The sequence below is a fragment of the Pempheris klunzingeri genome, chromosome 7 (assembly GCF_042242105.1).
Source record: "Pempheris klunzingeri isolate RE-2024b chromosome 7, fPemKlu1.hap1, whole genome shotgun sequence".
Classification (NCBI taxonomy): domain Eukaryota; kingdom Metazoa; phylum Chordata; class Actinopteri; order Acropomatiformes; family Pempheridae; genus Pempheris; species Pempheris klunzingeri.
Window position 1 is genome coordinate 2,315,972 of NC_092018.1, and position 17,214 is coordinate 2,333,185.

The following is a 17,214-nucleotide window of genomic DNA, read 5'->3' on the forward strand; positions in this document are numbered from 1 at the left end:
CTGAAGTATTTATAGTCCGATGTCTGCTTCAGTAAAGGATCTGAGTACTTCTTCCACCTCCTGCTGCTCGTCGACCAGATCGCCCTGCACGCCGACTGACAGCCTCAACGGCGTGTTTACAGTTACATGTTTCAGATGAACTGCCCCCCCACACACCCCACCCCACCCCACCCTGTGTACCTGCGCCGCCCGTCCTGTCTTTGTGTGAGGCCACAGGAAGTGGCGAGCCTGCAGGTTACGGCCTAGGCTTCCTGTCCTGGCTGGGTGTCTGTAGAGGAGGAAGGGAGGAGGAGCGGATGGAGGGGGGGGGGTTGGTCGTACACAGCCTTGTGAAGAGCCGGCTTTGCCTCCCTGTTTCCATGGCAACGTCTCTCCTACAGTATTCAGCCGTGGGACGGCCTCTGCATCTGAAAGCAGTTCCCAGTGGTGTTACGGGCCCTCTTGCTCTCCTCCTTCAGCTGCGCTCTCTCCTTGTCCTCCTCCTCCTCCCCCTCCTCCTCCTTGTTCTTCTTCTTCTGCTGTCTTTTTGTTTTTACAAGCAACAGCACTTCATCTTCACTCGCTGCTGTACTTTTAAATCCCAACATCGAACATCGTTTGCATCTGAATCGGGGGCCTTTGTTCCCTCTTCAAATTCCCCAACACTACTGGCCTGGACTTGGAGCCAACACAGTTAAAATATTTAGACTGACTGTCCCATAAAATATATTAGCCAAGTGGAAGAGAGAAAAGCCTTAGAATCAGGAATGAGCGCTCTCAAATGCTCATTTTACAGGATAGTTGTGTTTTATTTTGCATTATATTTCCCCAAAGACGCAGTTAATAATTTCATGGCGTTACTTCAGCACATTTGCACGACGATAAAACACAAAAGCAGCAGTGGTCAGAGCAGCACTGAAGTGAAAGCACAGAGCAGGCCTTGTGCGATAAGTGAGATAAAAAAGAAACCTCAGAGGCTTTCAAAAACAAAATACTGACACTTTTTCACAGCTCTGAGGCAGGTTTTTTTTTTTCAGGTCAAAGCAAACTTCCTTTCTATCAGTTGGTGCCATTTGGGGTAAAAGCCGTGTGGCCTACATACGGTACGACGAGGTAGACTGGAAATATGCCGTTTGAGCCTCCAGGTTCAGGCTGCGAAGACGATGTAGAAAACATGCCAGTGTGGAGGGAAAGATGCCCTCACCCACTCATCAGAGAAAACATCTAACGCACACTGAGCATATTCAGTTTATTTTGACGGTAAATGTCCTGTAAGTGTTTAACTTCTGCTCAGATGCAGCCAGACGCTCCAGTTTAGTTTGTTGTGGTTCTTTTCCACACAGCAGGAGTCTGAGTTTGAAGTTCTTCCCGATGTGCAAACAAAGCTTATCGAGACTAAATCGATCCGGCGAGGTGCGTCTAGACGATGAAACTCCAGTCTAGACACTGTAAATGAAGCTCTAAGGCTCGTGATGTGCTTACTTCTTTACAAAAGGGGGTGTGCAACGATGAAGAAAATGTTGTTTCTGTCGTGCTGTTTTTAACTCGCAGTAACACCTCCAGTGTCTGAAAGGTTACGTTGTGTACAGGGCTGTAACTAATGAGTGATTTCATTATGGGTGAACCTGCTGTCAGATTAGACAGAACAGCCAACAGATGATCAGACAGAATCACACGAACATCACTCGCACTGAGGTGTGATCTGTGACATTCTTATATCCATCAGCGGATCTTAATGACTCATCTTGAAAGCGTTAAAGTGGAGTTTAGTTGATTTTTGAGATATTTGCAGAGTCAGTTTTTTAAATATCTTAAGAACCTACATTGGTTATATCCATGTTTACTGGCAGGCACTTTTCTTCCATTGTCAGGGTCATGCGTACATGATGACAGAACGACCACGTCTTCTTTAAGGTGAAAATAAGGGCTATAAATGAATTTAATCAATCAATAAAACACTAGTTTTACCACGTCTTAGAGCTGCTGTGGCGTATTTTGCATGTTAAACAAAAAGAAAAACAGTTAATGGGTTTTTTACATCCCCAGCAGTAAAAGAAGAAATCTGCGGCCTCAGACAAATGTGGTAAATATACACATACACGTATGTATGAGGCAAACACTTAATCTCAGCATAGTTAATATTAGCCTGGAGCTAAAAGGTTGAGTTAGCAAACAGCTAACGTTAGCTTGCTAGCATTGGCTGCAGCACGCTGGTTTCTCCCCTGGTTTGTTGAGACAGGAATTAAGTAAAAATGGCTTCATCAAGTGACTTCATGTCATGATTCTAATCATAATAATCTAAGTCCAGTGTGTCTAAATGCTGCACTAATGCCATGATAAACCCGCATTCTTTCTAATAGTTTACAGTGTTCTTCAACACAGCAGGATGATCTTTTAGTAAATTATGGTCCCATTTAGAGGGAGATAGACGATAAAGCAGGGTGTGCTTTTGGGCGGGGCTACGTTGTGACTAACCAATCAGAGGTGGGCTTCTTGGAATAACTTCTGGCTCCAAAAAACCAAGATGGCGACGCCTGTATAGCCAGACTCAAGGATTCAAAAGGGCGGTTCACAAACCAAAGGGTGGCGTCACGGTGGCCATGTCCACTTAAACGGCCTATGGTGCGTCCTCATGTAGGACCAGTAGAGCGTGCTAAACAAACTCAGATGTTTCTCCACTGCGGCACCTTTTAAACAGGTGATATGAAGCTAGCAAGCACAGCAGCGTGGCCTAACAGAGAGAAAGGAGCGCTAACAAAGCACAATATTTGATATCAAAAACCGACGGACACTCGCTGTTTGACTGAAAGCTGCTCTCTGGGTCTGTGACAGCCGCAGCGCAGAAACACCACAACACTGACTTTGTCAAACATAAAAGATTTAATAACACCAGACAGAAAGGCAGGAGTCAGCGTCACAGCAGCTGGAGGATTTTCAGACTTTTCTCGGCCACTTTTATCGTCCCAGCAGAGATTCACAAAAGAAATTTTCCGATAAGGGCTGGCAACCCCCCCAGTAACGTTTACCAGCAGCATTAATGAGGGGGGCGGCTGATTCATACATCAGCCTCAGAAACAGTCGCCCCGCTTCATCTTTAATGGGCACACACAGGCAGTCTGGCACTACAGGAGCAAACCAGAGCCGGCCCTTCTCTCTTGATTAAATCGCTGCAGCATAATGAAGCAGAAGAGAGTCAGACGGCATCTCAGAGCCCCTCTGTGTACCTGCTGCATTTCATTTGGCAGGATTTTTTCTTATTTTTCATTTTTGATCTGGCAGATGCATGCAGCCCTGTGGCAGGTCTGAGAGAAAGCAAACACGCTGCGGTCAGAACAGCTGAGGGTTGTCGAGCTGTTGGGCAATACCTCCAGAAGACGGAAAGACAAGAGAGCAGCTGCCGACAGTTAGGACTGGGGAGGGAGGGAGGGAGGAAAGACAAGAAGAGGAAGACGGAGGGAGGGGGGGAGGGAGGGAGACGAGGGGAGTGCAGGGTTGCTGGTTACTGGGAAGAGGAGGAGGAGGAAGGAGGTGGAGGGGTTCCTCTTTTTTCTCCTTGCAGTCTTCGGCGAGAGGCAGAGCGAGCAGGCAGCCAGCTCGGGGACTTCCTTCTTGATTTTTTTTTAATTTTTGTCATTTTCATTTGTTATTTTTATTTCTGCTTTTATATTTTTTTGTATTTTTTGGTGTATGTGTGTGCTGCGAGCGGTCGAGCGGCGGCTCGGTGTGCAGCATGGAAACCAAGTCCCTGTTCAGCCTGCACAGAGCCCTCGCTCAGCCCGTCAAGATGTGCATGTTCGATTTCCCCGTCACCATCCTGGACGACCTGGTGAGCCCCGACACCACGCTACACCACAGAGAGCTGGTCGTGTGTGTGTGTGTGTGTGTGTGTGCGTGTAGGCATAGATTAAATTGTAAGTGCATGTGTGTGTGCAAGTGTGTTTAAATGCCTATCTCTATCCGTGAATGTGTGTGTGTTTCTGTCACTCATGAGTAACAAACCATATAATGCAGAGTACATCAAAGTATTTATTGTGTGTGTGTGTGTGTGCTGTACCATTACCCGTTTATATCACTAATTCATTTTTATGCAAGTTTAGCAGATAAAACATTAAAATGTGTGTGTGTGTGTGTATGTGTAAGCATACATTAAATTGTAATTGCACATTGTATGTGCTTAAGTGTGTTTACATGCCCATTCCTGTCTATGAAAGTGTGTGTGTTTCTGTCACTTGTGAGTGTGTGTGTGCGCGCCCATGTGGGAACAAGTAGAGGTGTGTGTGTGTGTGTGTGTGTGTGTGTGTGTGTGTGTGCTGTACCATTACTCATTCCATCACAAAAAGCATTAAATGAAGATATTTATACAGTTTTAGCGGATAAAACATTTTTTAAATAGACAGAAGCATTATTAGTAGTTATATTATTATTGCAGGTCTTTGTGTGTGTGTGTGTGTGTGTACATGTTAGTGTATTCATGCAGGCCGGCAGCTGAATGTGTGTTTATTTGGGCAGTACTCATTTACATCTGTGGGAGAGTGTGTGTGTGTGTGTGTGTGTGTGTGTGTGTGTGTGTGTGTGTCAGTCAGTGGTTTTGTGTTTGTGGTTTGTTGTGTGTGTTTGTGGTTTATTGTGTGTGTGTGTGTGTGTGGTTTATTGGGTGTGTGTGTGTGTGTGTGTGTGGTTTATTGGGTGTGTGTGTGTGTGTGTGTGTGGTTTGCGAAGGATGATGTTACCTGTGTTTGTCTGGCCTTATCTGGAGGAGAGAAGCTGATTTTGCAGCACTTCTGTACTTGGTTTGTTTTGTTTCTCATCTTGGAGCAATTAACAGCCAATTAGGGCTTGTAGCCAAAAGTCACATGACTTAGCGTCAGCTTAACGAGCGGTTGTGGAAACTTGTCAGCCCCTCAGGTGACATGTTTTAACCTGTAATTTTAGCTAAAGGTGACGTATGTTTTGTAGTCTTTTCCCTGCTCTGCTGTCCTCTCAGCCCTCGGGTGATGATGTTTGCCTGGATTCGTTCTATGAAACCTGTCACCTCATGACAGTGTGAGCTGATGTTTGTCTCACATGGCAACATGTTGATGTTTTTTTTTTTCTTTTGTATCTGCAAACGCAGAATCAGAATCCACTCTATTCAAACACACTCCATGTGAACACATACAAGGAATTGGACTCTGGTTTTGCCATAGTTTTGCTCTCATGTACTTAATGATAAACAGACAAACAGGAAAACGGAGCTGAACAAAGTAAACACATATAATATATAAGTTACATATTTATATACTTGCTGCTCGCTCTACGTTATCCCTCACGTGATCTTACAAACTGTTTCTGCAGCAGCAATATTTTGTATAAATAAGTGGGAAATGGACCTGCCTATACAGTATTACAGTATGTTAAATATGGAGAAATTAAACCATCATTTAATGTACATGTACATCACATTATACACATGAGGGAGACGGATATGACAGGATGTGGAGTGTTTAAAGTTTTCCTGTCGTTCTTCTTACTCGTCCATGTGGAGAGAATCAGAGAAAACTGAGTTTGGTGTGAATGCAACCTTCAGTCAGCTGTTTATATTTGTGTGTGTGTGTGTGTGTGTGTGTGTGTGTGTGTGTGTGTGTGTGTGTGTGTGCATGGTTTGCTGACACACACACACTCACACACACCCAGGCAACCGTCTCCGTGCAGAGGAGGCCGTGCCCTCTGACATTTTGGCGTGTTTGGTCGTGTCTGTGATAATCCCACGGCGCCTAACGAATGTGCTCCTGTGTCAGCTTGTTAATAAATCCTGAGACTGGAAGCAGCAGATGGATCTGCTGCTGCTGCTGCTGCTGCTGCTGCTGGTGAACCTTTAATTTGACATTGTCGTCAATCAGAGCGCTTTTTGTGCCGTTATTAGACTAAATGAAATGAAACCTGCAGGGTTGTTTCATCTGAGATCGAAGTGTTTGTTGTTATGTTGGCGGGGTGTCCGTCCACTCGTCCACTTCTCATGAAGATGGAGAAGTGTGTGAAGTGTTTTAATGTAAAATGTCTACTATAGCGACTAAATATGTACATATAATAACAGATAACAAGATAACAAATGTATATTGAAAAGAAAACTATTCAAAAACAAGAGGAAAGAAAGAAAAACAGATTTCCAAAAGCACCTGTGGGGAATTTCATCACATCTGGCACAAATGTCCACTTGGACTGAAGGATAAACTGCTGTTTTTCTGTAGTTAGACACTGAATAAAGAGCTTTAAATCCAAACGTAGCAGCACAGACGTGTAAAATAAGAAGAATAAGGGGGACACGTGTAGTAATGATGAAGGAAGTACTGATCTGAAAGTCTGGAAACAGAAGCATTATAAAACAGACAGGTAGTAGCCAGTTTTCCAACAAGCTCTTCCATACTTGTATTTTAATGTTGTTACTTGTCAGCCTCTGTTTGTGTTTTTGCTACCTGTCTGGGGACTATGGATGCAAATTAGCATAGTTGCTATTTCTGGCATGTTTACATCTTCTAGGCGCCGCACACACTCTGCACAAATATGTCGGCAATTGTCTGGCTGATGGTTGGAAAATTTAACATTTTGGCCAATTTGTGTCCACACACTTATGGCCATGTGGTTTATTATACTGTATTTCACTGTTTCCTCCTTTCAGAAGTCTGTGTGGACATTCAGTTTCTGGTGCTCGACTGACTGACTTGACGTTGGCCAGAATGGTGCATTCATGTGCCGGCACGCAGGCTGCAAAAGTGACGCCCTTTGTCAGAAACAAGCTTGTGCGCGCAGCTTTGTTAAGAAACTCTCCTGAACACATATTCTCAGCCGCAGAGCCCAAAAAACATCCCGATATAAGAGCTGAAACTGCGTCCCGTTGTTTCCAGTCTGTGTATGGACTCGATTGTCTTGTTCCAGCTTGTTGTTGGTGACCCTCTGAAGAGCACCTGAGGTTATAATGTTCTCTAGTAACAATAATATTCAATTAGATTTGATACCCGCTGCCAGTGTGAGAGGTGCTGTTTCTCTCCTCTCTCTTTCTCACACCCACTCAGCGTCTCTCGGCCACAACACCTGATTATGTTTCATGTGGCCTGAATTCTTCTCCTGGGTCAAATGAAGCCGCTTGCTCCTCCTGCTGTCGGCCTGTTGTTGTATCATGATCAGGCTGAGTGATATGTTTGAAGTACAGTTCAGGCGTTTAGTCGTTTGTTTCATATTAAAGGGAAAACCACCAGGCTGTGAAAACACTTGTATGAAGTCCTCTGTGGCTGCTTCTTCAACAGCTGATGAAATCACAGTGATGTCATCCGGGGTTATCTCAGCTCGCGCTTGGAGACGACAAATTCATAACAGACAGCCTTTGTTACAAACTGGGGGTGTGTTCGCATGGTGCTGGGTGATGCTGCACCGATATTAGAGACTAAAATATGTCTCTACATCTGATGCTCTAACTTTTAACATTTATTTTGTCTCCTGCAAGTTCCCCAGCTTGATAGCTGCAGTTCTAAATCACTGGGGTTTTCTGTTGAACAATAAAATCCTGATGTGTAGACCTCTAAGATCCTCTTTGTTGAACAAGAATCAGCTGTTTTATTGTTTTCTTCAAAGCCACCAAACTCCATTGACAAAAACAGCAATTTTACCTTGCAGAACACAGGGAGTTCCTGGTCCCCCTCTGCCTCAATCGATTAGTTTGTTTTTGTTATTGTGCATTACACAAATATTGTATTGGATCTGAACCAATCTTTTAAAACACCAAAGTCACACAATAGCACAAACAAACTAAACAATCAAGGCAGCAGTAGAACAGCAACTCCTGTCATCTACAAGGTAAAATTCCTGTTTTTGTGAATGGAGTCTGGTGTGTGTGCAAACGGCTGTTTGCGGTTAAACCAAAAGGATCTTCCAGGTCTCTCTGTAGGGATCCTTTACATGATGCTGTCACACACTTAGAATAACACTCTGAGCCTGTCAGTTTTAGTGGACCTACTGTGATCAGGTGCCCCAAAAGATTACGCTGCAGCCTGTTTCACGGCTGCTGGCTGAGGTGATCTAGGGATCCAGTTTCAAAACCTTTTATGCCCTTTATATCAGTCATGTAGACACCAAAATACGGCTCAGGTTTAAAAATACCACTGTCATCCCTTAATCTGTGGTAGCTTGGTGGAGTTCATAGAAATTTACAAATACACTTTTTAAGTTTGTCACTGGCTCAGATGATTTATGCCGCCGTTCTGAGAGTCTTTCATAGTTTCATCTTCAAGTTAAAAAAAACATTTTCCCAGACCGGTTGTTTCTGAAGCAGGTCAGACAACAAGAAGGTGCAGAAATCTGATTGCTTGTTGACGACCAATGATGGCGAAACGTTTAGCGGCAGCCAGCCGTCGTCAGCTGCCAAATGATCGAGCTGTCAAACTGTCGGCCGGCTCTAGAGGAAATGAATGGACGTCTGCAGACTTGTTGATAATGTTCGGCCCAGTGCGTGTGGATTCTCTGAGGTATTAATTAACTATTTTATCACAGTGTCAATGTTGAGACAGTTTTCAGCAAATAATGAGCATCATGCTGTTGGTAGAACATTTTCCTCCATAATTTAATCTGCCCTAAAGGAGCTGTCATATTTACATTTTTCATCTGTTGCACAGCTCTGCTCCCTCCCAGTGTATAGGTTTGTTTTTTAGCACAACAGTATGCAGATTTTCTTCTTGAGGCAGTTGTTGTACTGTCAGCCCCTCACTCTTAGCTCCCACTTGATCCCTGAAGCCTCCACAAATGATCTGATGCTGATCGGAGCGTTTGAACAGAAACATCAACAGGCAGCTACGTCCAAAGAGGCATAAGCGGGCAGGCTAAAGTCCATAAAGGGCAGGCGAGGGTCAAAAAACAACTAGAGGGAAGGCTGGAAAGCTTGGACAGCACAACAGACAAGGGACCAGTGGCTCACGGGCAGGGATTTATGCAGCAGAGCTGATGAGGGAATTGGGGGCAGGTGGATGTGGACAGGTGGGCACAACCACTGCACAGGGAGGGAGGAGATGTTAGCAGCTTGACAACAGAGCAGAAGAGGGAACTTGACATTTATCTTCACTGTTTTTTCTTCTCTTATTGTTACATGTTGTTGTTTCTTTGGCTTTCATCTCGACTTCATTAATCCTTTGAACTGTGCAAGAGGAACGGTCCGCCAGTGTCTCTCTTTAAATGCCTCATATCCCTAAAATCTCTACAACCTACGTAAAAAAATTATGTGTGACTGAGAAAATTATTGAAACTGTCTCACAAATTAGAAAGATTATTTGAGATGTGCTCATTTTCATGAACTGAATCAGCTGTCCTCTTGTTCGTTTCAAAACCACCAGATTCTATTGACAAAAACATTTTACAGGGGAGTGGCTGGTCAATGGTGATCCCCATCATTTAGTTTGTTTGTGTTATTGTCTGACTTTGGTCATTTAAAGGTTTAGTTTGGATATTTGTGTAACACACGATAACGGGAACAAACTAAATGATCGAGGCAGCAGTAGACCAGCAGCTCCTGTGTTCTGTGAGGTAAAATCCCTGTTTTTGTGAATGTAGTCTGGTGTGTGAGTGATATAACGGCTGTTTGTGGTTAAACCAAAAGGATCTTCCAGGTCTCTCTCTGTACCTACTTTGATCAGCTGCTGCAGTTGTCCCAAAGGATTACATTGCAGCCATTGAAGCCCGTTCAAGTACATTTAGCTTATAATAAGTCTGGACATTTACTTCAATAGTATTACGAGAGCAGGACTTCAGTAGAAACAGTATTTCTACACTGATGTATTGGTACTTTTACTTTCCTTTTACACTTGCTATCCAGAAACTCTGCATACGTGATCGTTTAATTTGTTTTTGTATTGTGACAGATAATAGAGGCAGCGAATGGAAATGGCTTAAAACAAAGATGCAGCCATTAGCTTGTGTGGGTCAGATAATCAGCGCCTGGTGCTGACAGAAGAAACTGAAGAATCATTTTCTAAACAAACACAGAGCGGTTTGGTTTGTTTCCCTCTCAGCCAGGGCGACGGTTGTCAGGTCGCCTCAGAGCAGAGCTCCTCTCCCAGTGCTCCCCCAGTGCTCCCCCAGTGCTAGTGCTCTCCTAGTGCTCTCCCAGTGCTCTCCCACTCGGCATGTGAAAGCGTGTGTGTTTAAATGCCAGGACCTCGGAGGAGCACCTGAATGGCTCTGACATAGTGGCAGGGAATAAATCCAGAGGCAGCTCAGAGCGGCGGCGGGCCTCACCTCACTGGGTGTGAGTGGGAAGCTCCTTATTGTGTCCGTCTGTTACTGGGAAACTCTCTCAGGGGGCTCATTTCCCAGTGCAGCAGAAGCAGGGCGTAGACCTGTGGGTCAACTGTTCTTCAGGTTAAACAAATTCTCCTTTCATCTGACTTTAGTTCATTTCATTGAGTGTCTTTTGATGATTGTTGTCATACATTTTATGTCACACATGTATGAACTAATACACAGCACAAATGCCCTGTCAGATTTAATGCCAAACCTTCTAGATAAAAGCATAGAAACAAGCTAATTTTGCTGCCAGTGCAGTAAGTGAATATTACTTGATAAGGCGTCCAGGCTGATGAGATTAAAAAGACAAATTTTAAGCAGCCTAGTTTATGCAAAAGAAGCCTGTTTTACAGATATGTTCCTTTTATTGTGCTAAAAATAATGCAAATAAAGACAAATCTAATTCATTCCTAGATTTATTCATTCATTTATGCTCTTTCTCAGTTATGACTCTGGTCTCCTGTCACAGACGTGGATCAGGTCTTTGTAAAGACGTGGATCAGGTCTCTGTAGAGTCTCTATCGTTCATTTTCAGTTTGGTGGTCATGAAGCACCTGAACGCCTTGTCGGTGGGGCTGTTGTTGTTGTTGTTGTGGAGGTCTGACACTTTTACCAACAGGTGTCACGTCACCTTTCTCAGAGATTGGCAGAGCTGCTGAGCTTCTGGAAACCTGTTTTCTGTTTTCCCAGCAAAAGTTAATTTTTTCCAGTGTTGTTCCTCACGTTGTTGACACAGCTGGTAAAGTAAATATCTGTGAGCGAAGCGTCGACGGGGGGCTGACGAACCAATCTGCGCCGAGGGGAGTGGGAGCCGCCGAGGCTCGTCGATGGGCTTGTTGCTGCAGAGGCATTGGGATCGTGAGGTCCGTGGTCGGGTCCTGACCGAAGCTGCGATGTGGTGCTGGAGCCCGCGGGCCTGTGGACTGCTGGTCAGGACGGGCGTCTGCTGGGACGGCGAGGATTATTACCGGACAGTCAGGAGGGCAGGCAGACAGGTCGGCTTCATGGACGTTTTCTTGCTTGTAGTTGAGTGTCTGTCTAAGGTCAGAGCAGTTTCTGTGAGCAAAAGGTCTGGTAGTAAGGCCCTCCTACTAAAGGGATTCAGGCCGCAGTCAGAGCATCTTGTATTGATCGGTGAATAATGTCAGGACACAGATTACAGGCAAAATAATCATTTATTTGGAGATCTAAAGGTTTCTTTTTTTAATTGTTTTGGAGATACATTCAATGCAAATAACAGTTTTGTATTTTACAAACAAAGGAGTGAAAAAGGGAATAAAAGAACAAATAATGGACAGACAAAAAATAACACATTAACCACCTACAAAAAAAGATGAAATGAATAAAAGTCGGCTCTTTTCCTCATTGACTTCCATCCAATCAGACTTCCTGTTTGGAGCCAGTGGAGTCGCCTCCTGCTGGACACTAGAGAGAACGCAGCTTTAAGGCTCTTCAGCCCTTTTCAGGTCTTGAGGCCACGTCCACTTCTTTTAAACAGTCTGTTCCTGCCTGCCATGATTCAATAAGTCTCTGTTTAAACTACATTTGTGCTTTTGAAGAGGAACAATAGATGCTTCCCTGACGATGATCCGACCCCGTTATCTGTCATTATAGTGTTCCGCCTTCACGGCGACATGAAGCAGCACTGATGTTTGACCTCAGCTGTCCGCTCCTGTTAAGAGCTGTCACGCTGACGGGACAGGAAGGGCAGGAGGCTCGCCGCTTCTCTGTCCACGCCGTCCTCACTCCGGCCATCGCAGTCCAACACACCAGCAGCCGCAGTTAATATTTTACAAGTTTAATTGGTCTTTAAAATAGACGGCAAGCTTCAGGTGATTCCTTTAGTTTGGCTTCATCTGACTCGCTGTCGGCATCTCCGATCTGTGAGCTGCCGTCCAATCAGAGCTCTAGTCTACCTGAGGTCTCAGGTAAAGGTACGTGTGTGGCTGTCTAGGAAGAATCAACATCAAGTCTGGGTTTGGAAAGCAACCCTGTGGCAGATTTCTCCCCTGGAGGATTCATGAGACGTGTTGTTTGTGCCGCCGCCGTCCTCCCACTCACTTCTGTCACCTGTCAATCATCTTGACTGACAGGTGTCCTGGCTCAGGTGAGCGTCCTTCTTACGGCCTTCACAGGTGGAGAAGGTGCAGGACGGTGTCTAAACATAGAGCTCTGGCAGTGTTTGTTTTCTTCTTGACTGTTTCACAACTAACATTATTAAACTCTTATTTTGGTAAAACTTTAACCCACTAGTTATGAATTAATATAGAATCAACTATAAGCAGATCTGAGGACAGTTTTAATTCTTTATTAATGTTCCGTGTTTTCTTTCTGTTCTTTATTTGGAAGACGTATGAAGGGATGCAGAGGTTGTGAAAATCTGGGCAGATATCGATGTTTTAAATAATAATTTGACCGTTTTTTCGCCTGCCAGACCAGCGCTCACAGATATTTCTGAGTATAAAGAAAAGGGCTGAAAACATGTGCAGCTGCCACATCTGTATATGAGAACAGTCATGTGTTTGAACATTAAACCTCCACAGTATGAACCTGAAAATGAGCAGAACATGGGACCTTTAAAAGACCTTCTGTGTGTTTACGTCTACATTATAGTGTGTTATAAATAGTTTTTCATGTAGTATAGAGAACAATAAACTCCACAGATGTATATGGATATATATATATGTGGGGTTTATACTTATAAATGACCGTTTTTTTAGTATTATTGTCAGTGTTTAGTTGGAGTTTTGTCAGGTTTAGGCACCAAACTACTTGGTTCGGTTTAGGGAAAGAACATAGGTTGGGTTAAAATGATAAGTCAGATATAAATATGACATTAAAAACAAAATCTACTATTTCCAACAGACACCTGAGTGTAAACGACCACACTGGCTGCAAATATACACATATTAATGCTAAATAAGGGGGAAATAAACCAGCTGCAGAGGAAAATAGGATGATTTCACATCTAAAGCTTAAGTATATATACATAAATTAAGAAAGCACATATTGGATAAACCTGGAGGCACAAACAGTTCAGTCATTCTCCTGTGTGAGCAGACTCTCTATGATTTATAATCAGTTCATTCTCATTTTATTAGCCTGTTTTTTCTCTTTTTTCTCTCCCTCCCGTTACGTAACTCTGTACTCTGTCCATGTCTGGCGCTGTTGTTGGCTTTTATTCGTTACAGATTTATTGTTTGTGGAGCTCTGGGGAACATTGTGCACCTGGCAGCGGCCCAGTGAAGCCACAGGCCTCCACTGCTGCCCAGCGAGCCTCCACTGGGAGGGGAAGCAGGCTGGGGGGGGGGTCACTGCTTTGCTGAGTGGCTTTCTGTCAGGAGTTGTCCTGCGTTGTTTGGTCTCATTAGGACTGAAACATCTCCCTGATTTTAAATTGAAGCCTGACGTGTCGTGATGGAAATCTCTGGCTGGTTTGGTACATCCGTCAGGCTCTGGCTGGGTGTGGTCTCTAATTATGCTGCTTCGTATCTATTTGTGTATACATCTGAGTGCAAGCTGGTGGTTTTTCGTCTGTGTGTGTGTGTGTGTGTGTGTGTGTGTGTAAGAAAGTAAGGGAGGCTGTTAGCGTCGCTCTCCTCGGGGAAAAGTAGGACGTGTCTGCGCTCCAGCCAGAGTCACAACAACATCCTCTGGTACTGATTTCCAGCAGATGGAAGCAGAGCCTTAGTTACATCACTAAAAGTTGGCCGTCCCTTCGAGCTCTTTCTGGGATTCAGCCCATACGAGGTTTTTTTTCCTCTCTGGAGGACGGACAGATACCAGTGCTGATATTTTTATTTTCCAGTGAATGTGTTTTTCGATGAGACAGGAGGCAGCCACATTCAGTAAATAATAATATACAGGCGGCTTCCTGCGCGTTATCCTTCTTACACAGCAAAGAAATTAATAATTTATCATAAAATATTGATTTTAAAATGTTGCTCCTGCTGTCTGTGCTCACAGCAATGGTCTTCTACACAGAAACAACAGACAGCAGAAGGATGTAATTCAATCAGAATTCAATAAAGCTGTGTAATAATTCAGGGATAATGGGAATAATGACGCAGCTCTCTGTTCATTATCCTGCTTATGACACAGCTTCATACTTAAAAGATCAATAATCTGACATCAGGTATTGATTTTATTGCTCCTGCGTTCTGTGTCCATAGCAACGGTCTGTCATACACAAACAACAGACTGTTGCTATGGACATCGAATGCCGTAACTGACCAATCAGGATTCAGCAAAGCCGTCATGATTAAGGGATGACGTGTAAAACAATTACACAGCTTCAATCAATCAATCTTTATTTATATAGCGCCAATTCACAACACGATATCTCAAGACGCTTTCCATGAAGAGCAGGTCTAGACCAAACTCTTTTATTAGAGAGAGACCAAAGATTCAGGAATTCAACATTAAGGATTCAAGAATTCCCACATGAGCAGCATCAGATATTATACTGAGGAACAGTGGAGGAAGAACTCCCCTTTAACAGGAAGAAACCTCGAACAGACCCAGGATCAATGTGGGCGGCTTCTGTAGGGGTCCATGTTGGGTGGAGGTTAGACAGAGACAGAGAGAGACAGAGAGAGACAGAGAGAGAGACAGAGACAGAGACAGAGACAGAGAGAGAGAGACAGAGAGAGACAGAGAGAGAGACAGAGAGAGAGAGAGACAACACAAACAGCACCAGTGTACTAACAGTGTCTACAGCACTAACAACAGGAGTGTGACTAACAGATTAGCAGTATGATTTTTGAAAAACAAGACGAGTGGCCGACAATCCACAGCAGTGATTCATGAAGCAGAGAACCACATCAGCAGGACCAGGATCAGGACCAGGATCCACAGGATCCACAGGAACCAGAGAGATGAGAGGCAGAGAGGTTAGAGGCAGACATTTGGCTGACATGAGACATAATAATCTAATCATACTAATCATACTAATCAAATCAAAAATTAAAAAAAAAAGTTTTATTGATTTTAAAAGTGATTTTTTTGCTTCCACTATCAGAACTGCGTCCATAGCAACAGTCTGTTGAACAATAGACCAATCGGGATCGAGTATTCAAATGAGCCGTGTGATAATTAAGGGATAAAGCACAGCTTCATACTGAAGAAATTGATTATCTGACATGAAATATTGCTTTAATGATGATTGTATTGGTTTATAAAGTATTGTATTGTTATGTCCATAGCAACGGTGTGTTATTTCTGTGTAGCAGACAGTTGCTATGGACATACAATGATGTAACTAAGGGATAACGTACAGCGTCATTAAGGCTAAACGAACCCCGACAGGGTGATGCATCATCCCGTATCATCAACCTGCACATTACTACATGGTTTCATGCTAAAGAAATCAATAATTTGACACAAAATATTGATTTGAAAATGATTGTTTTGCTTCAGTTGTCAGAGCTGCGTCCATAGCAACAGTCAGACCGTAGAATGCCATAATTGACCAATCAGAAAAGAAAACTCACCTGCTTCTATTAAGGTGCTTAAAACAAGCGCCCCTCTACACTGACGCCATGTTGCACACAGTTTTCACTGGACTGATGATCTCTTGGTGCCGTTTTTCTTCGTCTGATCATGAAATGTTAGTTTTCTGATTCTGATTGTCAGTCTGTAACTTAATTAAATGAAGAGGAAAAGCTTGACCGTAACTGTAACTTCATTAAAAAACAAGAGACGTCACAAAAAGCTCGAGGTCAGACTTGAGGCATTTTGGTGTGTCCAGTGTCGCTGCTGTTAGCCGCAACTCACTAAACGTTAAAAGAGAAAGACAAAGAAACAAAAGAGAGAAAGAAGAAGAAAAACAAGATGGCGGAGGACCCGATGAAGCTAATTAGGAGTGTTTTTGCATTGAAAACTTTAAGGCATCGGTATTGATCTTCAAAAACTGATATTGGCCCTTTCCCTCTCACACACACACACACACACACACACACACACACACACAGAGCAGCTGCAGATTTGTGAGTTATGAAGCGCAGCGGTGAGAAAGGCCGGCGAGGTCAGACATGTTTGTGGTGGGATTGAGCCTCAGCTGGTGCAGCAGATGTTTGTGTTCGATCACTTTCACACCTGTTTCTTCCTGTCGGCGTGGAGCCAGCGTGGATTAATTCCTCCTCAAACAACAACTGTGGGAACAAGAAGAGCCTGCTTTTGTCTGCCAGGTTCATTTGTTTTTGTGTTTTCTGCTTCTCCTTAAAAACAGGCCGGATTAATCTGATCTAATCTGGTCGAGTGGTCGTTTTAAAAGCTCTGCAGACGTCTTGTTAGGATGATGGATGTCTTCAGTGTGGTGGGGGGGGACGTTTGCTCCCGGCGTCGGCCGATAGGAGGCGCTGTTAGCCGCAGGTCTTTGTGTTCAGGTGGCGTTTGTTGTTCACTGAGAGACTTGTACTGCTTTTGCTGGTTGTTCTCAGACTTTGAGCCTCTCGTTCTCTTGTGTTTCGCTCCCAGTGGTGAAAGAAGCGCTCGGATTCTCACATTGTGCTGCTTTTCTGTGCTTTTTATCACTGTAAATTAACAATGACTGATTTTAAGACTGTAAGTTGATCTAAACAAGTCTCCGGGGACTTTTGTCGACCAAACAAGCTTAATTAATCAGTTGATCCAGAAAATAAATGATAGTTTAACCGATAATCATTAGTTGCAGCCCAATTTAGATCCTTTAGTTCAGTATAAGTTTAATTCCACAAACTTTTACGTACATTTTGCTTAAATTGAGTAATAAAATAGTATTAAATCATCAGAAGTAGACATCTTATTATTTGTTAAATGCATTCAGACTGATTTTAACTACTTCACAGCCTGCTGGTTAGTTTCAGCTTGACGTAAAGGTGCAGTGAAGTAACAGCAGGTGTTCAGCAGCACAAAGGTGAAGTTAAATGTGTGTTTCAGACTGTGGACATCAGT

General features: G+C 43.6%; 1 protein-coding gene across 1 annotated transcript in view; it reads left to right on the forward strand.

Annotated features, from left to right (window-relative positions):
• The first annotated feature begins 3,763 nt into the window (after positions 1 to 3,763).
• The window catches only part of LOC139203681 (ral guanine nucleotide dissociation stimulator-like), a 46,013-nt gene continuing 32,562 nt past the window's right edge, over positions 3,764 to 17,214 (forward strand). The window contains exon 1 of the mRNA XM_070833518.1: positions 3,764 to 3,805. Within this exon, the coding sequence (XP_070689619.1) occupies positions 3,764 to 3,805 (42 nt within the window). The remainder of the gene's footprint in view (positions 3,806 to 17,214) is intronic.